The 24,116-nt window shown below is 39.6% G+C and overlaps 1 protein-coding gene across 1 annotated transcript in view; it reads left to right on the top strand.

The window, feature by feature from the left end:
• Nucleotides 1-23,907, top strand: part of smc3 (structural maintenance of chromosomes 3) — a 48,848-nt gene extending 24,941 nt beyond the window's left edge. Inside the window, exons 19-29 of the mRNA XM_074688169.1 lie at nt 2,348-2,500; nt 8,072-8,223; nt 8,320-8,478; nt 9,247-9,354; nt 9,498-9,606; nt 13,410-13,657; nt 17,172-17,384; nt 19,718-19,909; nt 20,217-20,394; nt 20,496-20,602; nt 23,102-23,907. Coding sequence (XP_074544270.1) covers nt 2,348-2,500; nt 8,072-8,223; nt 8,320-8,478; nt 9,247-9,354; nt 9,498-9,606; nt 13,410-13,657; nt 17,172-17,384; nt 19,718-19,909; nt 20,217-20,394; nt 20,496-20,602; nt 23,102-23,173 — 1,691 coding nt within the window. The 3' untranslated portion in view covers nt 23,174-23,907. The remainder of the gene's footprint in view (nt 1-2,347; nt 2,501-8,071; nt 8,224-8,319; nt 8,479-9,246; nt 9,355-9,497; nt 9,607-13,409; nt 13,658-17,171; nt 17,385-19,717; nt 19,910-20,216; nt 20,395-20,495; nt 20,603-23,101) is intronic.
• The last annotated feature ends 209 nt before the right edge of the window (nt 23,908-24,116 follow it).

Genomic DNA, 24,116 nt, shown 5'->3' with positions numbered 1-24,116 from the left:
GCTGCATGTAAATGTACTGACGGAGTTACAGACATGGCTCCAAGCTCCAGCGCTCCTATGAACTGGCTGCAGCTTGTCGAAATAGGCGGTGCACAGAGCGAAATTTGGCATTACTCTGCTTACGAAGCCGACAGTAGGGGCGCCTTTGTAAGCCAACAAACCTATCAAAGCCCATCGATGAAGCTTACTACGGACACACACGTGGAGGAAACACTATAAACAAGATGAAGCACTTCACCGATCATCATCATCCTCACCTCTTTAAAGTGCAAGAGACACAGATTCAAACATCGTACCTAAAGACGAAAGCCAAACGAGCATCAGTTGCTCTGTGACAAGCAAACTAGTTCATCCAATGCTTCTAGTTGATACGACAAAGAAATCAGCGTTGTAAACACATGAGCTGCGTGGAGCACACACAGCCCTGAGTCAGGTTGACACAGTTCAAATAATAAATAGTTTTCTAACGTTAATGATGATAGAAACCTTTAGAAGACACAAAAGTGTTGCATCCATTGAAAAGAGCTTAAATAACACAGATTCTTTAGAGTATTCATGGTAAAAGTGTGCTATTCAGTATCCCAACACACACACACTGTGTAGACTAAACTCCAGTTTGATGGGCATGAAAACAATAGATGGATGTTGGAGTCTGGCAATGACTTTTTTTCTAGTTTTCTATGCAGTTGAATTGCATTTGAGATAAAAAACAAGTTCAGATTTCCTCCAGGAATTGATTCTGCATGTAATCTATAAAACTTAGTGTGTGTGTGTGTGTGTGTGTGTGAAATGTTAGCACAGTTTACAAATCCCCCTTAGCCCCACAGACACACAAACAGATACCAGTAAAAACAGCATCAACTTACTTATAGGATAAGTTTGGTTTATACAGCTTTTACATTGTTTATAGAATGAAGTAGAACAAAATACTCACCTAGAAGGTTTTCCTGATCCAAGCAGTGCTTTGGGAGATATTTAGATCCAAAATCGTGCAGTGGACGTCCGTATAATGGGATCCATCGGGGCATAGACAGCGCTGCTCCTAAAACTGCATTAATCGTCCAAAAACTCGTGTTTTTCACCAATATTCCATCATGGTCGGCTCCAAGTTAGTGCTCTGCTGCAGTCTGTGTCACTCCAGACAGCGCTGTGTGGCTGTAATGACCTCTGAACTGACGAAGACTTTGTTTACATTTGCCCCTCCACTTCCTCCTTTCTTTGAGCTCGTCATCTGTTAACTTTGGCTCAAAACTATAAAGACACCCATCATATTCAAAGTTCTCTAGATATTCGTTCATTTTACACAAAACTGGAAGAAGAAGGTCGTCATGTAGCCTGCCGTCTTCCCCTGAAACAATGTGCCGCACTGCGCATGCGTGGAGGGACAAACGTAAACAAAGTCTTCATCAGTTCAGAGGTCAGTACAGCCACACAGCGCTGTCTGGAGTGACACAGACTGCTTATGTTTTAGATTTTTCCCTGGTAGCGATTAAGTATTGGTATTGAGATATTTTAGGCAGGTATCGCATCAAATCATAATTTTGTGTCGAATCATAATTTTGTTATCGTGACAGCACTTGTTTGTGAAGCCTCTTTTATCAGGGTTCCTGCGGATCCTTGAAAAGTCTTAAAAGGCATTGAATTCATAATGCTAAAAATAAGGCCTGAATTGGCATTAAAAAGTCTTAAATCCAAATTTCAAAAGTCTTAAAAATTTGAACACATTGGTAAGATTTATGTTAGTTTGAAGTAAAAAAAAAATTAAATAACATTTATCTATTTTTCTAAATAATTTCCTGATTTACTCTCGTGGCAACATTGCGTAATCACAATAGCGGAACTAACAAAACAGTGATGTGGTTGCACCAGGAACTTTTAAAACAGACGCATGTCTTGGTTCTACTTAGAGTGCCTGGAGAGAGAAAAAAATGAGGAAAAATTGGCAAAAAAAATCCAAAAGTGGCCTAGGAAAATTGATTATGGCAGCAAAATTGAGAAATAAATTTGAAACTAAATTTAAAAAAAATTGTAAAAATTCCAAAAATGGTTGTGACAGTGGATGGGGGCAAAAAAGGCATAAAGTTGTAAAAATGGGGTTGAAAAAAAGGTAAAAAGTGATGTTTTATGTAAAATAAACATTGGGTCAAAATTGCCTCTAACCCAGGTAAATCATGTGGTGTTTTTGTTGTTTTGTTTGTTTCAATTGTAGTTCGTTGTCGACTTGTTTTTAAATTTGATTTCCAACGTCATTAAAAAAGTCTTAAAAAGTCTTAAATTTAACTTGCCTTGAGCTGTAGGAACCCTGTTTATACAATCGATAACATGACTTTGTGATGTGACCTTCCAGGTGACCAGGTGAGCCACCGTGGAGCTCTCACAGGAGGTTACTATGACACCAGGAAGTCTCGTCTGGAGCTGCAGAAAGACATGAGGAGGGCCGAGGAGGAGCTGGGAGAGCTGGAGGCCAAGCTTAACGAGAACCTGCGCAGAAACATCGAACATATCCTTTCTTCTAAACCATGTAATGAGTCGGTTTGATTGAAGTAACGTAGCTTCCCTGATTGTTTACAAGGATTTCCAGTGCTGAGAGTTTGAAAAAACGTTTGTGACCAACTGTGCTGCAGACATCTCTGCAGTGTGGCTGACAATGAGAACTGGTGGGTTAGAGAGGTCTTACTCATTCTCCTTCTGTCGCTGGAGTTTGGAGACAAGTTGTTTACTCAGAAGTGAGTCATGCAGTGTTTTTAACGGCTTCTCCAAATGATCGCCCCGTCGGAGGCACAGTTTAACCCCCTGTTGGGACGTATGTATGATAACTCACATTTACAGCCCCGTTATTGAGGCTTAAAGACTAAAAGTTTGATTTGTGTGGGGAACATGACTTTTTAAGCATTTCAGTGCTCGTTTTCAGAAAACAGCATCAGTATTATGTGTGTTTGTCAAGAAGAGTGGGCAGTACAAGACAAGCTCTGACTGGCTTCTGTCTGGATGACACGGCAGTAAAACAGCAGGTGTGATAAACCGACAGCTCTTGTGATTTTGGCAGCCTGAATCCCAAACAGAGTCCGTGTTTTGTAACCAAGTGTTTTGGAAACCGTCGAAGATTTCGCTCAATAACGGTGGGATTTCACAAACAGCTGCACCTGTTTGCAGAATGTGGACTTAATCCATCTGGGTTACGTAGCCACCTCAGCCAGCAGGACGCTGATTGGACACAAAACGAGTGTGTAAGCAGGTCAAGGAGGATTAGGATGTGTTAGGTCATATCAGCCCGAGCCGTGACTCACTGCTGGTCAGCCCTGGAGGGCAGAGCAGGCAGATCAGGGAGGATTAGTTTTTACCTGTGCAATATGTTTATGGAAATGGTCACTTCCGCTCAGGTATGATTATCTACGTGTTTGCACACCTGTTCATCTCTTTGTGTGTGTGTGTGTGTGTGTGTGTGTGGGCACCTGGATGTTACGTTCATGTGTGAGTGGGCAGGCTGATGACACGGCGCCTGTCCTTCACTCCTGCAGCGGTGAGTCAGAGAGCAGATCAATTATTTAAAAGCTTCTTGTTGTTCACCGCTCACCTCTCCTGTCCATAACGTGACTCCACGCTGATGCACCTTTCTTCATCACTCAGCCACCAGCCACTCTTTGAAGCTTGAGGTCACGCTTTGGAAACGCTGCAGCGCGACTTATTTGTATGAAACGATGATTAATGCGTTTCTTTTTATCTGCAGAGTTAGTGGTCTGATTTTCTTTTCTCAGTTTTGAGGCGAGCAGGCACAATGCCGCTGACTTTCAATGCCTCCTTACAAAGCAGCTAATTGATTTACTTCAGTGGTTATTGAGTCCAGCGGACCTCAAAGGGCGAGAGGAGCGCTAAAACCCGGCACGATCAATAGGCCTGTGTGTTAAATTAGCTCAATGATGAGTGGGTGCAGCCCTCCTTAATCCTCCGCCTGATATCAAAGATGACACCGTGCACCGTGGGAGGCCCAATCACACGTTAGAAGAGCTCTGACTTACATTAAGGAGCGTTCACGCTGTCCTCTGACCTTTTTATTCACTAATGAGAATACCCTTTACTCCCGCTGCTTTTTATTAACTTGTTTTCACTTTGTTATTTCGTCCTACTTTGAAATGAAAGAGTGAGACTTTGAAAAAAAGTAGTGGTTCTCAAACGTCACAGTCACCAAAGTTTCATCAATCTTTCTCCGTTAGTTAGCTTCATCCTCCCTCGTTCGTTAACACACGCCAGGACAGCTGGAGTCACATGACTGAACTTCTCATTCACGTTGTCTTTCAGAGGTCAGGAAAATTAAGATGATAAAGATGGTTTAATGATGAACTGAGATACTTCCCTGATGATAAAAACTCGGTCAAACTTAGGTTTTGCTTTCGTTAGTAAGGGGGTTACATTTTAAATCTGTGATATTTTCCCTTTGGTGTGTCTAAGCTGACAGAATAGACGCGATGCATTCCTGAAACAGGTGTTTGGCGATTTAACTTTTGTTTGAGTGTAATGTAGAGGTCGACCGATATGGGTTTTTTGGGGCCGATGCCGATGCCGATGCCTTCCAAATTTGGGAAGCCAATGCCGATATGCATAGCCGATTTTTCCAATTTGATATTCAGGCCGATTGTTAAATAAATATATATTTATCACATTTTTGTGAAACGCAGCAATTTCTGAGCAACCAAAAGAAATCTATTACAACAAGTCGTGTCCAGTCCTCTGAACATTTATTCAGCTTTCAAAACAATGAAATATTGTGTCTGAGTAAACACACAATGTAACAAGCAGTAGTAAACATTCACACTCTTCTTATAATGTCAAAAAAGAAATTTAAACTTATTAATATAATTTGAACAAAAGTATGTCATGTATCCAAGTGGTTCCACAAGTTTGAGGTGCTCATCTTTTTTGTGCCTGGTCAAAAATTGCATCATTTTATACAACGGATCAAAAATCGGCTTTTTAAAAGAAAATACGGCCGATGGCCGATGGCCGATAGAGACAAATGTCCAAATATCGGCTGACCTCTAGTGTAATGACCTTTCCTTACTTTTACACCAAGATATTAACAAGAAGGAGTGTTGAGAGGGAAATGCTGCAGATTTAAACAGATACATCTACAGAGGAGTAAACAGTTTGTGAAAAAGATTCAAACTGTTTCGTTTGCCTGACTCTGTTTGGGGCACGTGTCGGTTCATGGTTTTCCTTTCTTCGTTTTACGACTCAATTTGGAGGGTGTTTATTTCTGTTGGTGCACATGCGCAATGTGAGGCGAAGGAGTACAGCAAGATAGTTGTGAAGAGGGGTGTGTGTGTGTGTGTTGTGTACATGACAGGAGAAGAAGATAAACAGTTAGAGTTACCCCTTAAATTCCCTCACCGTGCTGCGCCACTCCCTTGAAACATACTGCGGAGCATTTAGCTTCCATTGTAATCTATCAGGCAAATTCCACTTCACGCGCTGCTGAAGCACCGGCTCGCGCCCAGGCGTAGGATTCACTGTCGATAAGAAAGCACCAGACAGGAAGTCACTGTACCCGAAAGATTCCAAATAAAACACAATGCACGAACTCTCAAATGTAACTTTCCCCCATACGTTATAAATATGTCACATCTGGAGGCACATGCATCAGGTAAACAGTCGGTCAGAGGGTCCCAGATGCAGCACGACGCCATGGATAAGAGAAGCTGATCTTGGAAGTGGATAAGTTCAACATCTTTTTAATAAGGATACAGGCAGAAAGGACAAGGTGTGGACTGAAATATCAAAAGTTATGGGACTGGATGGTGATCGTGTGATATCACTATTCACACGAGAGGCTGTGACTCTCCTAGGACCAGCCCTCCAGCCCTCCCCCCTCCGTATTGGGCGGCGCAGCGTGCTGCTTCCAGTGGGGTGTGACAATCGGAGCAAGACTGCGGCGCTGCATGGCTTGTGCGGGGAAATTTCCGGGTTAGAGAATGATGTGCCTGTGGCCTTGTATCGTTCGGCTCTATGGGAGCACTTTGGATTTGGTGTGAACTCTGATGATTGTGGTGGATAAATCCACGACTGACTGTTGCCAACTCAACAACTTTCTCACTATATTTAGCAACCTTTGAGACTGCTTTTTCTTTTTTGAAAAAAGAACTAGCAACACAGCAACTTTCATGGAGTTTGGGGACTATGACCTGACTCTAGTGCTGAGCTCCTCCTCTTTTCCAAATCACTCACAGGCAGAAAAGTCCACCTTGCTTACGCAGCAGTCTCTCTCAGCTGCAGCCAGAGCAGATGACAGTTTGGCTGGTCCTTAACCCAGATAACGAAAGAGGTTGACTATTTTGATATTACAAAAAAAGATAAACAAGAATTTACATTCGTTAGGGCTGGGATGATGTGCTTTTCTCCTGATTGGATTCTTTCACAATCTGAGGTGCCGATTCGATTGAAATTGCAATTTGTCGATATTTCTGATATTAGCGATTTTTAGTTTGCTTTTTTAACCCCAGACCAAGTAAGCAGTTAAATTATAATTAGGGCTGCAGCTATCAAATATTTTAGTATTCGAGTATTCTACTGAAAATCCCATCGATTAATCGAGTAATCGGATTAAATACATTTTTGTTTAGTTAAAGAGCAGTTATTTTTCAAATGAAAGTTTTTCTACTTAAGAAATAGAACTTTCTGATACAGCATGTCAATAAGAGCACTTGCTTTGGTAGCTCCAAAATCTGTCAACACACTTTGACACATTTTTTGTGTCTTGTATCTCATCAAATGTTGCGGACCCAAATGGCACCCGTTTGGTAGAATGACCCGTTAGTCGCCAAACTCCAGAAAAGAAGCTAGCTTTGTTGCTATTTTGTATAAGAGGAAGCTTGAGGGGTCTGAAAACTCTCTTAATATGGCCTCAGCTCTATTTGAAATACCACTCTTTGATCTTTTTTAAAATTATACGATTCCTCGAGGCGAGGAGAAAATTACTCGAGTAATTTTTGTAATCGAGTACCTCGAATCATTTGAGGAATTGTTTCAGCTCTAATGATAATATCAACAAACTATATGAGAAGCCATATTTCCCCCCCAAACGCACATCACATGTGAGTTAGTTTCAAAGATTTATTTAAGAGATCTGACACCTCAACTTTTTTACAAAGACTAAAATGAGGGATTTGAATTTGAAAATAAAAATTTTGAACAAAAATCATGATTTTAAAGTGTTAAACAAAAAACAAACAAACATGATATTACAAAACATCGATTTTTTCCTCCAAATCCTTAAGTAATTCTTCCCGTTAGCATGTTGAAACCAGCAATGAGTCACCCAGCTTTAATGATGTTTCAACTGGCAAACTGCCTCATTGTTTCAGGCTTTTATATGACGATACATGACATGATTATTTAGAATAAAGAATAAAACTGTTTGTGGTGGGTTATTGGAATATATGGGATGTTAAAAACAACAACAACCAAACCAAAAACAGTGCCCACAAAACTGTGATTAAGATCCAAACCAACAGCAGCTGAAATGAATACTGCTGTCTTTAAGGCCTCTAAAAACTTCAAACCTGTTGACTCCTGTCCTGACTTCACTCGTTGCATCAGATTTTTGTTGTAGGAAAGTAAAGCACTGAGGGTTAGACTGGTGGGCACAGTGTACAGCTCATAGTCTTCTGTATGGTTCTGAATTTTCATGTCATACTGGTGTGAAGCTGATGTGCTTTAGGCATGAAGGCCACAGGCTGACTACACTGTGAAGCACACAGGAGGCTGCTGCTGCTGCTGCTGAGCCACCCACGCTGCCTCGCAGTGCGCATTGAGCTCTCATATCAACTGCATCCCCTCCTCACTCACGGTTACAGTAACTGTTGGGTAACAAGTCTCAAAGGTAAACTGGGTATGATGAACACCTGGGAGGAGGTCAGGTGAATGGAAATAAAGAAACTACACAGCAGAGGCAGTTAACACGCTGACTTAAACTGATTAGATCCAGTGCGATGACAAAGCAGCGACAGATTGGACACAGGTCTGGTGAAACGCCGCTCTCAGCTTGTACTGGCTTATACTTCCTTAACGTCTGCTCCACGCATCAACAATGACATCGACCAGCTGATGAACCAGATGCAGCAGATCGAGACGCAGCAGAGGAAGTTCAAAGCCTCCAGAGACAGCATCCTGTCCGAGATGAAGATGCTGAAGGAGAAGAGGCAGCAGTCAGAGAAGACCTTCATGCCCAAGGTAAAACTGAAGTCAGCATATCGTCATCTGAGTTTGTGCTCAGAGATTTTGAGCTCTGAGGACTTAAATATTCTTTCTCTACTTCCTCCATTAAAGCAACGCAGTCTGCAAAGTCTGGAGGCCAGCCTGCACGCCATGGAGTCCACCAGGGAGTCACTGAAGGCCGAGCTGGGAACAGACCTGCTCTCTCAGCTCAGCCTGGAGGACCAGAGGCGCGTTGATGACCTCAATGATGAGATCCGACAACTGCAGCAGGTCAGGCAGGATCAGAGGAGCGCAGACGAATCAACTGAGGCTGTTTTGTTTTCACAGAGTCTGAGGAATAATTTATCTGAATTATTAGAGCTCTAAAAAGATGTTAACTACTTTTTAAGAGTTTGTTTTGGATCAATCTGTGACCTGATTTAAATGCGTCTCTGCAGGATGGTTTTATTTCTTTCCATCTGAGGAGAAACTTTCTTTTCTGCTAAAAAAGCCAGAGCGTCCACATCCCTCCTCGTGTTTATATGCGGTTCAGCGAACATGCCTGTTACCTACATTGTATTTTTACTTTGTTGGATCCCTCTCTGCCTCCTGCTACAGTAACTCCAGCTCCACTGAGGTGAGAGCAGCAGGCAGCTGTGTGTAGGATGTCCTCTGATCCAGCTTTTTTCTTCCTGCACTACCAGCTGCTCTGAGCTCTCACGTCAATGAACTCGCAGCCATTCCTGCAACCATTGTGCAACAGCTCCGCCAACTCAACCTGGAGACGCTCACGAGCTGATGGTGGTTGTCAATTTTATCGCTGCTGCAGGAGCAGTTCAGGCGTCATTTTTGTCTTTAAATATCTCAAACTAAGACACCCTCTGAACTTGAATTTTTACTCAAAATAAGACATAAACACTTGATCAGATTCAGTTTTTGCAGCTGTTTTTTCTTCTGTAACACGATAAAGTCATCACCATCATTCCTCATATTTCCAGCACAGCGATCATATCATGGGACAGATTTCCTTGTGCCAATGCTTTGTTTATCCACCCACAGGACAACAGGCAGCTCTTGAATGAGAGGATCAAGCTGGAGGGCATCATGACCAGAGTGGAAACTTACCTCAATGAAAACCTGCGGAAGCGTCTGGACCAAGTGGAGCAGGTACGTAAAGCCGTCACAATCTTTATACTCCAACTGGGGGAGCCTTGAGTCTTGTGCTGTGATTCATAAAAGATTGAGGAGTGATGCTTTGATTAGTGTGAGTGCTTCTGCTTTCTGATGTTGACGTCTTTGCATATCTGCAGGAGCTGAACGAGCTGCGAGAGACCGAGGGAGGCACTGTGCTCACAGCCACCACATCGGAGCTGGACGGCATCAACAAGCGTGTGAAGGATACTCTGTCCCGGTCTGAAGGTACCGACTGTTAAAAAGACAGTCTAGTTAAGGCATTACCTGCCTCTCTGCTGCCCCTGGTGGTAGCTTTACATGATTCACAGTCCATTTGTCTCTCACTGGTGTTTTAGTAAACTCTTCTTTCAGCCTCTGCCTCAGAGTTGTTTGAGTGGCTGTTTCTTTAACTCACTAGCTGCCAGCTGTTTTCAGAGCACAATGACTAATCTTTCAAAGACCCATAGAGTATTGTGTACGATGACGTAGTATACACCGAAACTGCCAGAGCAAAGTAGACTCTCTTCTTTCAGATCTTTCTTCCTGTTTTTGATCCAAAAAACAGAGAAAAAGTATTTTCTTACCTGGCGCTTGTCTGGGAAGCTCCACCCTTCGATCCTCTCCGTGATCCCCATCGTCTTTTCTCACGATTGCGAGACTCTTCCTCTTCGGACTACTGCGAATAGGGATGGGTACCTTTCTCGTTTGAAGCGAAACTGTACTGATGCTTGGTACCTGGTACTCAACTTAACCAATTTCAGTACTTTTTTGTGTGCGTTTATGTGGTTATCAATATTAATTTGTTCCATAATAAATTCTCATAGTTTTTCAATTTAACATATTTATTTCTCAATACTAGGGATGCCCTGATCACAATTTTCTGGCCGATCACCAATCTTTAAAAAGCCTGACCTGCCGATACCAATTTTTACAGTTTTTTTTTTATAACTGACAGCAGATACCTTCAATGTTCCAATCTTAGTTTATTGAAAATCATTGAACAATACCTGTGAAACAATAAAATCTTTATGTTTTAACTTAAACAACCAATAAAGTGTCCTGAGTTTTAGGTCTCAGGGCAGAAAGCAACAATGGCTGGCTGTCAGACCTTCCTGGAGGTATTTGATATCAGTTTCATATGTAAGGATGGGCCGATCACAGATCTCTGATCCCTGATCACTGATCCCCCAAAGTTAAGGAAATCTGCACCGATCGATTAGTGCATGTCTACTCAATACATAACCTTGCAATGCTGTGTTCATGTCCAGCATGTAAAATCACCTACTCTTTCACTCTCTCACAATTATAAGGATGCTTTTACAGGTTGTCCGCGGGGTCTTAAAAAGTATTAAAAGTTGATAAATCAATTTTGGGAAAATCAAGGCCCTAAAAAAGTATTAAAAAGTCTTAATTGTGGTTTTATGAGGTATTAAGTTTCATAGGTATTCAAGCTTTGACCCCAAAAAATATCCATGAATGTTTATTTTCCTCCTTGCAACTGTCCCCTGATTGGGACATTAAACATTCAGCCGATAAAGTTATAAAATAGAATAGAATAGAAAAGAATAAAGTTACTTTATTGATCCCAAACTGGAAAATTGTTGTGTTAACAGCAGAAATCGATGGAGTCAGTAGAAAAATACAAAAATAAAAAAGAATAAAATAAAAAAAAATACGTAAAGACTCTAGTTACAATAAAATACAACAATAAGGATTGTGAGCGGTATAAACACCAGCTATAAATTAACGTTGTTTCTAGTTTCATAAAGAGAAATTAAATACAACATTAAAGCAAATCACACAATCTCCGGCACATGTCCTAAATTCTAAAAATGATTAAATAATTTCTCATTTTCTTCAGCAAGCTGGCCTTGAATAACTGCTGTTTTTTGTTGTGGGAGTGTCGACAAACCTGCCTTTAGTTTCATTTGTTCTTTCAAGCTTCATTCCTCCTTAGCTTACAGCATTTCTGTAAAAATATAAACTACAACTGTTAAAAAGTGGATGCCAACAACAACTGAAAGTTGGGACAAAGTCTTAAAACTTTTTTAAAGGTTTTTGAAAAAGTCTTAAAAAAGTATTGAAATCAACCTCAGGATTTCAGCATATACCCTGTTTTAGGTACCTAAACATGGTACCATTTGATTTTATATGAAATGGTACTAGGTACTACTGACAGAATTTGGTTGGCACCTCTCAGGGGTGGGAGAAAAATCGAAATACGATGTATCAGGATTTTTGTTTGATAATATCAAAATTGGGATTCTTTGTCAAAATTTTTTTTTTTTTTTTTTCAAATTGAAATTCTTCATATCAGATTTTGTTTATAAACTGGATTAGAACAAAGTTTCCACTTTTCTCCAGCAGAGGGTGAAATGTTTCTCTCTGACTCACGTGATGCGCATTTTATGGGAAAACATGGCTCCTGGTATAGTCAATAGATATCATCATCATCTTTTTCACATGGTCTGATGTTAGAAAAAAGCAAACTTAATATCAAAGAATTGCAATTTAAATTGAAGTAGCACCCCTAAAATTGTAACAGAATTGAATCAAATCATGAGAACAGCTTATCCTCCCAGCCCAAGTACCGATGAAAGTACCTCATTTGATACCCATCCCTAGCTGCGATTCATTCTCTGTTCGAGTGTGAGCTGCCCGAACTTCGTCGACTTGCAGCGTCTCGCCATGTCTCTGTCATCTCACATCTTCTTCTCATATCTATGCTGACCTCTCATCCAAAGAGCGCACTGCTGCCACCTACAGTTGTTTACAAGCCTGATATGGACACAGAGCTGGGGGCAAACCTTGGTGTTTGAGGCCCATCCCCTCCAACTTTTCAAAAAACAGTTATGTGATGACCTCATCACTGCAGAGAGCACAGAGTGTTTTGACCAGTTTACAGACCGATTCAGGGATCTCAACAACACATGAACATGTAGAGGTTTTAAAGGAAACCACAGGCAGTCCTCCTTCAGCTCCGGCTACCAGCAAATTGCTGTGACGCATTGATTCACAGTTTGAATCATATGTTTCATTATTTCACAGCTTTATAAATGCTATATTAGCCCTGTGACTCAGATGAAGTGGATGAAAGTCGTCAGGAAGAACTCCTCCTGAACTTTCTATGGTTCACTTTTATTTAGCTTATGATGAGGAAAATTCACAGCACTGCTTTTTATAAAGCAGAGATATCAGTTAATCCTTTTGATCTCAGTTCTTAGGTGTCAGGTTAATGTCAGTGCACACACCGTGCATATGATCTCAGAGAAACAGGTGCTTTAGTTAATTTCTCCTGATGATGATGATTCTTTTCATGCAGTATCCCAAACTCCATACATCTCTTTTGTCCCGTTATTATGAAAAACCATGAAATTAGTGCACATTTTTAATATAAACACAGATGAAGCTTTTCCTATTTCACTCTCCACTGCCTCAATGTTTTGTTTTCTATTTGAGCAAGCAGAGCGTCACTTCTGCCAGCCTCTGCAGGAAATCACTCAACAGCACCATCAAGTGGACCAAAACGAAATTCATTTAATGTTTTCTGTTCCAAACATCCCCTCTCTTTATTTACCACAAGTAAAAACATTGAAACAAAATCCTATCAGGATCATTTTTTCACATCAGTCAGTATTGATATTTATCACGATATAAATCAAATAATTATTTCATCAAGCTTAAATGCAACGTTATTTATAAGTGAGTTGTGAAGACATTAAAAGGTTTGTTTTTTTGTTGTTAGAGGTTGAACATGACAGATGTACTGAAGGACATAGTGCAACTGCAAATACATCTACTTTAAACTTGACTTAAAGTCTGACCAGAGCTTTCAGGTTTTAAAAGACGACACAAATAAAACAGACCATTAACTCTATTGGTCACCATCAGATATACCAAAGCTTAATTTAAAAAAATCTTAAAGCTTTTAAGTTTTCTGGGTGAACAGGGAGAAAATTGACATTAACTCTGCTGTTAATGTCAATTCTATAAATCAAAACTCATGTTACATATTTGTATTGATGAAAAATATTTGGTGATTCTTTCAGAACTGGATTCTCTGATTGATAAGACGGAGGGAGAGATAAAGACCCACATCAAGGACATGGAGCGCTACAAGAACATGGAGAAGGAGCAGAACGACGCCATCAACCAGGACACCAAGGAGCTGGAGAAGATGACCAACAGGCAGGGCATGCTGCTCAAGAAGAAGGAGGAGTGCATGAAGAAGATCCGAGAGCTGGGCTCGCTGCCTCAGGAGGCCTTTGAGAAGTACCAGACCCTCACACTCAAACAGGTACACACACGGACTCGGACTGCATGACGATGATACCTGCTTCATTCTCTACGATAAGACACCAGAGCAGCCTTTCAGCACCATCCTTCAAAATAAAACCTAGATGTGGAAACAGATCTAAAATCTGGTGTTATCCAGAGTCTTTTCACACAGTTCCTCTTCATGCACAAATTCATAGTCATAGTTTTGTTTTCTTCTTTAATGGAGAAATATTATAAAGTTTTATTTGGGTTGCCTGCAAATGTGCAGCTCTAACCTGCAAAAGGATTTTGTTTTTTGTCTTCTTTTCATTGGTCAGTAGGAAGCGACAATATTTCTGAGGTTTCCTTTACTAACACCTAATAATGATAATGTTAATAGATAATAAGCTTTATTTTTATTGCAAATTGATACATGGGTTGGCCTAGGGATGGGAATCGAAAACCGTTTCCTGTTAAGGATCTATAAGAAATGTTTCAATCCGTCGACATCGTTAGCCTTTGTGCCTAACGATTCCCTTATCAATTCTTTACATTGTGCTGGAGCCACCGGGCCTTACATCGACTAGTGTGCTGCTGCTAGCTTAGCTTAGCAGTTAGCTAACGTTTCCCAAGAAAACTCTGATTCAGGATTTTCAGCTTGAAGTTTTCCTGAAGAACTGACTTCATAAAGAAATGTTCATCACTCTCTCTCAGGAGATTCATATTCAGTACATTAGAAATGGTATAAATCACCTTATTAAGCTTGATGCTAACGTATATGGGAAACTGCATTGATATGCTAGCAGTTAGCATACATCAGTATAACTTCAGCTTCAGAATAAAATTTCAACTTTCATCACAGAAACATATCACATCAACTCTTTGTGAAAAACACTGAGAATTTCAAATGTCAAAAGCTAACAGGCTAATGAAAGGCTCATGGCTGATGGAAAGGTTCCAAACAACTTAAACTATTGCTATAACCACTTTGAGACACTAGATGGCCTACTTGAATTATTCATATATTACAACACAGTACATCAGCGTCACATTGTGTGAATTTTGACCTGTTTCTGTTTAATTATGCCCAGAAATATCCAGACTCAGGGACCAATTACATTTTATTCACTTACAGTATAAACTCAACTAAATATTGTTGACACAGAAAACCTGTAAGGATACTTTTTGTACCAAGAAAATTCACAACAGGACTTGATAAGGGAATCGATAAAGAATCAGATTGATAAGAATCGATAAGGGCATCGGTGTTGACAAAATCTTATCAACTCCCATCCCTAGTTCAGCCAGGCAGCAAAGTCCTGTGAGTTTAGTCCTCAAACCGTCAGCCCAGGTTTGAATCCAACCTGCAGCCTCTTCCCCTCATGTCACTGTCCACTCTCTCTTGTCTCCTCCTGTATTCACAGACCTATCCTCACTAAATAAAGGCAAAAAGGCCTGAAAAGACAAGAAATTAAATACTTAGATAAAAACAAACACTGAGAAAGAAGGACTCAGTGAGGTTTTCCCGGCCTTTAAACCAGAAAGTGACAAAACAATCCCTCTGATTGTTGATCTGCAGACGGTGCTGCACTTTTTGCTGCACGTTTCACTCTCACACAGCTGTTCATTGTTGTTGACGACTTGTGACGTCTTAGACTAACCTTGCAAATTCTGCACTGCACCTCATTTTCTTTTAATCTTCTTCTTAATCCATTTTAGAGCATTTCCTCTTCTTGATTTGGCTGTAAATCCTCCTTCCTGTTGACCCCAGTTTGTTGCTGTAGACAGGTTAAATACAATCTGGTTTAGACACAGTTTGTTTTATTTTGAAAGTCACAGAGTGTTTTGGTTGGCGTCCCTGCACAACTTCCTGTCCCGCTTGACCTGCTTTTATGTGAAAGTGACGTGTAACAGCTCCAGCATCTGGCATAAAAAAGCAGACAGGACAAAGCCATTACCACATGAACTATGAACATTTTTATGTTAATAATGATGATAATAATTTATTTAAATCACACTTTTATAAAAGTGTATGTATTAATATATATTTTACGGCAAAAAAAAGTTATAAAGTGCTTTACATAATAAAAACAAACAGTAAACAAAAAATAAAAGAAAGGTGAAAGAGAAATGTGAGGAAAAATATAGAAATATATATATAAGAGTAAGAACCACAGCCAAATACAGTAAAATAAACATCCGTAAAATAAAAGCAATAAAAGATTAAAACAAAAGATAAAGGATATAAGGTCCTGCCCATGATGCTGTCAAAGGAAAAATTTTAAAATAAAAATAAAAGCAGCATTTTGACGATTAAAATGATTACGATTACGCTCAGCTAAAATGTCCAATTAAAGCACATTTATAAAAATGTTTTTTTTTAAAAAGGGCGAATAATGACTGTTCAAATATGTGAAAATCTTCACCCATCCCCATCAGAAAGGCAGGCGTTAGCTGATTTAAATTATTATCAGAAGGAAATCATGTCAGAGATCCTTAACCTGGAAGTAGTTTTACCAAAGTCCACTCCAAACAGAAACCCTCCACAGAGCTGAGTCTCTCTGCTGAGGGTGATAAACCTCTGTGGGATTGTCACTCAGGACTTCACATCACTCATCACAAACAGGCGTTGGAGGAACCAAGGTAAAGATGATACAGCTTTGAGCCGTTTAAGGCGTTAAGCGCTGTGAAGGAAAATTGTCCGAGTGTTTGAGGTCAGAGCGGCCTTCGCCGAGCTTCCACTGAGGCGTGAGCGCATTTCATAAAGCTGCTGTGGGCCTTTTATTACCGCATCAACAATGACACTAAAAACACAACAGCATAAGGTCGACTGAAGGTCAGAGCCTGTCTTACTGCACAGAAACACACACATAGGGATGGACAGAGGCCGTCACATCGCTCCCACTCAGCGGTGACTCAGACTGCAGTTAGCGCTCCGTCTCTGATTGTTTTTTTCAGCCAGCTCCCTCTGGATGCAGACTGTTTGCTGAAGGGACTCTGTTTCATAAGTGTCTGAGCATGTGTGTGTGTGAGTGTGTGTGTGTGTGAGTGTGTGTTGTCTCCCTCCTTGACAGTGCTGGAAATAGCCCGCACGCTTCCTCATAAACACTCCACATAGTTCATCTTTCTCCACGCAGCTCGGGGGCGAGACAGCGCCACTGATTGCAGGAGTGGATGAGAGCACCGTGTAAGAACGGCGCTCGTGTTTCCTCCACCATTAGCGATGCAGATGGATGGATTTGGAGTTTGTTGGAGAGTGGTCGTTGTTTCTGAGCCAGGCGGAGCTGTGCTCAATCAGGCCACGCCGTCCACAGGCATTAACAGACTGCTGCAGCACTTTAAGACACTTTTCTCAACTAGTACATGACGAATTGGTGGTTTAAACGCGCTCTTATTCTGAAGGAGTACAGCTTCCTCTCAGGATGATGAAGCTGGCATGAAGAGTTTAATCATGGTTATTACAGATAGTCAAAGAAAACCTGACACGTGTCTTACATTTATTGATTTATGTTGCTGAAGTTTTTCTTTCTTTCTTTCTTTTCCAACTCCAACAGCTGTTCAGGAAACTGGAGCAGTGCAACACAGAGCTGAAGAAGTACAGCCACGTCAACAAGAAAGCCCTGGACCAGTTCGTCAACTTCTCCGAGCAGAAGGAAAAGCTCATCAAGCGTCAGGACGAGCTGGACCGTGGATACAAATCCATCATGGAGCTCATGAACGTCCTGGAGCTGCGCAAGTACGAGGCCATCCAGCTCACCTTCAAACAGGTTCGTTTGTCCCTCAGACACAATCGTTATCAGAGACATACACCAACACAGACGTAGTTCAGAGATGATTCCTTACCAAAACAAATAAGCAACTCTGGAAAAACGCTGGAAGCCCATGTCAGGTCTTTAACCTGTGACCCCATCCTTTCATTAAAACCCAGAGATCATCACAAAGGTGAGAGTTGGAAAGACCAGCTCCCTCTTCACCATTTATGTCACGATCCATTTAACGCTCTCGTCTGTGCTGCTGAGGTCTAAAACCTCGACTCCTTCCTCGTCTTCTTAGCCCCTGACCTGAGACTAAGACAGCAGCATCAGTCCGTACAGATCGAAGGTTACAGAGCAGTAAAAATGGTAAAAGTGTGTGAAATATTTATCATACTAGACCAGGGGTCTGCAACCTTTACTTCCATAGGAGCCGTTTCCCTCAGCTCACCTGGATTAAAGCCATTCAGGAGCCACAAAATCTACTTTAACCTCACAATAAAGACAAAAGAGCGCAAAAAGATTTGAAACGTAGTAAAAATCTAGTGAATAAAAATCTAAACAAGAAGTTTTTGGAATGTACAAAATCAAACGTTGATGTCTTGGTTTTTTATGTTTGATAAAATTGCAAAACTTTGGACAAAATTTGTCATGCCATGTATTTGCAAAGTTTAAAAAAAATAAAAATAAAAAATAACAATTTTGGAAATTTGCAAATGTATCAGAAGTTTGACATTTTTTTTAATATGCAAAAAAATTAAAAAGAATGTTAATTAAAAAAAAAAGTTGCTTCATTTTAAAATATTTAATGTAAATATATAGCAAAAATGTGCAAAAAAATATCCAAAGTTGGAGAAAAAAAAGAAAAATTGTAATATAAAAAATTTCTACATTTTAAAATATGGAATTCAAATATTCTGCAAAAATGTGCAAAAAATATCAAAATTTTGTCAATGTTTCATTAATTTTGCGTTAATAATTAAATGGTTTTTAAAACACCTGCTACATTTAAATCATGGGATTTGAAAAATTTGCAAAAATCATCCAAAGTTTGCCATTTGCAAAAAAGATTTTTTTTAATTTTTTTTTTTAATTGCTACATTTGAAAAAATGGAATTTCTGTTGTTTGCATAAATGATCAAAAAATATCCAAATTTTACACACATACATTTTAAAATATGGAATTTAAATAATCTGCAAAAAATATCAATTTTTGCCAAATGTTCATAGATTTGCAAAAAAAGAAAAGAAAAATTGTAACTTTAAAAAAGTTGCTAATTTTTGAAAAATGGAATTAAAATAATTTGAAAAAAATTGAAAAAAAAAAAAGTTCAAAGTTTGCCAATTTTTCATAAATTGTTAAGAAAATAAAAAATACTATTGATATTTTTTAAAAAATTGCTGCATTTTAAAAAATTGAATTTGCCAAAATTTCTGGATATTTTTTTTAACAAATTGAAATTTGCAAAACTAAAAAATACCAAAGCATCAAAACAATTGCATTTTTTAAAGCCAAAAAACATATTGAAAAAAATTCAAATTTAAAAATATTGCACTTTTTGATACCTTTTTGTTGGGGTGCCAGAAAAACTGATCTAACCCCAGAAGGTGGAGCTAGAAACACTGCAGTCTGTTGATTAGTCGAAAAAATCATCACTTCCTGTGCGACAGCTGTAATTAACACATAATTGTTTTGCTTTGTATCAAAGACGACAAAATGCTGGATGCCTTCCATCGTTGCTCTTTGTTTACTCTGTCGTGTTTTTCTTCTTCGTTGGATTTACACCGTCTCTCCCTGCAATGGTGTCACGCTATTGCATAATTGCCGCGGCTGTTAGCATCAGGCTTACACACCGCATACGAAGAAGTAGGGTCAATCCAACCCATACCAAACTGTACTGAACCGTACCGTACCGTATTGTACTGTACCGTACCATTGTGTACAGTACCGTACCGCTTGGTGGAAACAGGGCTTCCACCAAGAAGAAGGATTTTCAATCTGCAGCGAGTGGATTAAATATCAGTGCAATCCTGAAATCCCTGCAAAATAATAAACAATATATGTTCACTATGAATTTGAACGTCAAAAACTGCTCTAAACTCCTGCAGCGAGATTTGCAAACTCAAGTTGTTAAAACTACATTTTGGTTACAGCTGCATTAGTCATATAAACATCAAAATATACCAGAATAAAATACCAGTGTTTTTTGTTTATCTAAAAAAATGTCCTGTTGTTTTTCTTTCCTCGACCAGCTTCGATAATATTTCCCTAAAAAAAACACGTCGTCTGTTTTGTTGCATCAGTCTGATTTACTTTGTACTTTTTCTGTCGTGTTCCTCCTCCTCAGGTGTCGAAGAACTTCAGCGAAGTTTTCCAGAAGCTGGTGCCTGGAGGAAAAGCTACGCTGGTGATGAAGAAGGGCGACGCTGAGGGCAGCCAGTCTCAGGACGAGGGCGAGGGCGGCGCCGACAGCGAGAGAGGATCTGGTTCACAGAGCAGCGTCCCCTCAGTGGACCAGTTCACTGGAGTGGGCATCCGGGTGAGAAGCGGGATAATAAGACTCTAAAGTTTGGTCTAGAAAAAGCTGAAATGTGTGTTTGTTACCTAAATCCTCCCCACAGAGCGAAGTGCAGCTAACTTAGTCATGCGATGAGTAATAACCCAATTTCTCATCACACTAAAAATATCTCTGTCATTATCAGAGCTCTCATAACAGCCTTCAGAAGCATTCAGGTCATCTGTTAGAGCGTCTCCCTGCCCAGAACACACTCCAATAATAAAGAAACCATCAAGTGTGTGTGTGTGAGAGTGTGTGTTTACCAACAGCCTCTCCTCTCTCCGTGTAGGTGTCATTCACAGGGAAGCAGGGCGAGATGAGAGAGATGCAGCAGCTGTCCGGAGGTCAGAAGTCTCTGGTGGCTCTGGCTCTCATATTCGCCATCCAGAAGTGCGACCCCGCGCCGTTCTACCTGTTCGATGAGATCGACCAGGCCCTGGACGCCCAGCACAGGAAGGCCGTCTCAGGTAAAAGCAAACAGCTGAGTTAATTCCTCTGGTGTAGAGAGGAAATCTGTTTTACAGTCTCAGTGAGGAAAAAATGACTCATCTGTTTTCACCGTCTGTAGACATGATCGTGGAGCTGGCGGGTCACGCTCAGTTCATCACCACAACCTTCAGGCCAGAGCTGCTCGAGTCCGCGGACAAGTTCTACGGAGTCAAATTCAGAAACAAGGTGAGACCTCTTATCAGGAGGGATCGGACGAGCACCCACAGGCACAGAGGAATCTGATAAATGGACCGTGGAGTTTCTCTAAATCAGTCCGACTCCATATCTTTTCTGTCTGGGGCCCGGGGATGTTTGGAGGGATCAGCGCTGAAACAGTGCAAATATTTATCAGAGCAGGATTCAGATAAAGATAGACGAGTGACTCATTCATCCTGATGAACGCAAACTTTTGGGGCCAGCAGACTTCCTTAAAGTAGGAGCTGAAGTTTTTCTTCCATCTGAAAAACTTGCTGATATTGTATCAGATCAAAATCGGTATCTGCCAATGCTCAACTATACCCGGCAACGGTTGGAGCACAGAAGATCAGAGTAGAATCCAACTCAGCAGAAATTCAGCCGAGAAAAACTCTGGAAAAACGCTGGAAGCCCATGTCAGGTCTTTAACCTGTGACCCCATCCTTTCATTAAAACCCAGAGATCATGACAAAGGTGAGAGTTGGAAAGATCAGCTCCCTCTTCACCATTTATCTCACGATCCATTTAACGCTCTTGTCTGTGCTGCTGAGGTCTAAAACCTCGACTCCTTCCTCGTCTTCTTAGCCCCTGACCTGAGACTAAGACGGCAGCGTCAGCCTGTACAGATCAAAGGTTATCGTGCAGTAAAAATGGTAAAAGTGTGTGAAATATTTATCATACTAGACCAGGGGTCTGCAACCTTTACTTCCATAGGAGCCGTTTCCCTCAGCTCACCTGGATTAAAGCCATTCAGGAGCCACAAAATCTACTTTAACCTCACATTAAAGACAAAAGAGCGTAAAAAGATTTGAAAAGTAGCAAAAATCTAGTGAATAAAAATCTAAACAAGAAGTTTTTGGAACGTACAAAATTAAACTTTTGATGTCTTGGTTTTTTGTTTTTGATAAAATTGCAAATCTTTGGATAAATTTTTCCATGCCATGTATTTGCAAATTTTTCAAAAAAAAAAAAAAAACAATTTTGAAAATTTGCAAATGTATCAGAAGTTTGACATTTTTTTTAATATGCAAAAAAATTAAAAAGAATGTTAATTGAAAAAAAGTTGCTTCATTTTAAAATATGGAATTTAAATATTTAGCAAAAATTTGCAAAAAATATCCAAAGTTGGAGAAAAAAAAAGAAAAATTGTAATATAAAAAATTTCTACATTTTAAAATATGAATTTCAAATATTTTGCAAAAATGTGCAAAAAATATCAAAAATTTGTCAATGTTTCATTAATTTTGCGTTAATAATTTTTTTTTTTAAAAAAACACCTGCTACATCCTAAAACATGGGATTTTAAAAATTTGCAAAAATTATCCAAAGTTTGCCATTTGCAAAAAAGAAAAATTTGTTATTTAAGTAAAATGCTACATTTAAAAAAATGGAATTTCAGTTGTTTGCATAAATGATCAAAAAATATCCAAATTTTGCCAATTTCATAAATATGCAAAAAAAAAAAAGGAAGGAAAAATTGTCATTTTACAAAAAATGCTTAAAATACAGAATTGAAAAAAATGTGCAAAAAATGTCTCAAGTTTGCCAGGTTTTCCCAAAATTTGCACAAAAACTTTTATTTAAAATAACTGTTACAATTTAAAATATGGAATTTACAAAGTTTGCAAAAAATGTCCAAAGTTTGTCAATTTTTCAGAAACTTGCAAAAAAACTGAAATTTACAAAATTAAAAATTTTTTCCAAATGTTCAAAAAATTTGGATTTTTCTTTCTTTATTCGAAAAAAAGTCAAATAGTTTAAATAAAAAAAAATATGCAAAAATCTCAAAAAAATTGAAAGGTTTTGCATATTTAGTTCAACAAAAAAGTCAATGCATAATTTTATTCACTGTCAATGGCTTTAATCATTAATACCCTCTGTAAACAAAATAAGAATCATTCTTTACAATATTATATATTTTTTTCTGTATCTATAAGGAGCCACTTCAGAGGAGTCAAAGAGCAGCATGAAGCTCCAGAGCGGCAGGTTTTAGACTCTTATAGTTTACTGATGTTTGTGTCTGCAGCAGCTTAAAGTCACCAGGTCGGAAACATTAGCATTTCTAATTAAGACGTTGATGTAGGAGCAGGAATGATTACACCAATTACAGCCGTCAGAGTCGCCCCGCTCTGAGAGTAACTTTAGCCTCACTGCTGCGATAATCAAGGTAATTTTCAGCTCTACTGTAGCTGCAAAATGTCAAACTACTTTACTGCAATCACTGACATCATGTGTTCAGTATTCATTAGCCTGAGATCTGGGTCTGAGCGCCGAGTCCACGTAACACACACACGTTTCAGATCTGCTCAGGTTGATGATGTCTGAAATTAGAGATGGTAGACGGACCGCGTTGGTAAAATAACGTCTTCATGATTCTCTGAGGTTTCATAACAAGCAGTAACAGCTCAGAGAGTCTGAGTGAATATATTCATCGCTCATTAACACAGTGTGTGTGTGTGTGTGATTGTGTGTGTGTGTGTGTATTTTTAGGTGAGTCATATTGATGTGATCACAGCCGAGCAGGCCAAAGACTTTGTGGAGGATGACACCACCCATGGTTAACGGTCTTCAGCTCTTCCTCCTCCTCCTGAAGCCTCTCACAACACCATCCAGAGACAGAATCATCTCCCTCCACCCAGCAGCAGATTTATAAACCCCAGAAACGGCTCCAGACGACTGATATTTAGAGTATTTTAGACGTTATTGCAGGAGCTTCTGAAACCATCCTGAAAACACCTTCCCTGGTTTTGTTACTGTGCTGTTTTCCTCAAACGTTTTTTAAGTTTTCCTTTTTTTTTATACATGACATTTGTAAAACAGGAAGTGCCAGTGACGCTCTGAAGATTACGAACCTTTAGGATCTGTCCTGTACAGTTGAGACCGTTCTCATGACTCAGACGCAGCGTGGAAGTGAAACCCTACAGGCTCTGAAGCTGAATCCATGTTTTTGTTTCCGCTCTTAGAAAACGTTTGTGTATTCTCTTTATACTCTAACTCGTTCGTGTTATAACCGACCTCGTGGCTCAGCGTGTTTAAAGGTTGTGGTTCCTTTTTATGGTTGTTACTTCGTTGTGTATTATCCTGTTTTTAGGTCGTTTCCACGTGTGAGCGGTTTGATTCCAGGTGTTAGGTATCCAGCGTGGAAACACAAACAGCTTCAGTTTGTGATTTCCAGCCTGGACGGTTTGGGATCAATGTGCTCACACGTCGTACCGAGAGTCACATCTGTTTTTTTAAGCTTCCACTTCTTTTTATGTAACTAGAAAAGTTTCAAAAACAATAAAAGTCACAAATTTAACTCCATGAGCTTGATGTATTTATTTATTCGATTCCTGGTATTTGTTTGGGAATTTGTCCACACACTTTTTTTCCAGGAAATCCTTGATAATGTTAAAGTAGTTGCGGTAAGAATATCTTCTAATTGTCACTCATTTTTTTAACAATAGTTTTCTGCATTAACTGAATGAATATTTCCTAAATGTGGCCAAAACTGCCCAATGTACCA

The sequence above is a fragment of the Halichoeres trimaculatus genome, unplaced genomic scaffold (genome assembly GCF_033239565.1).
Source record: "Halichoeres trimaculatus isolate MK-OKI-2021-1 unplaced genomic scaffold, fHalTri1.1 fHalTri1_scaffold_2, whole genome shotgun sequence".
Taxonomy (NCBI): Eukaryota; Metazoa; Chordata; class Actinopteri; order Labriformes; family Labridae; genus Halichoeres; species Halichoeres trimaculatus.
This window is presented reverse-complemented; position numbering and strand designations above follow the sequence as displayed.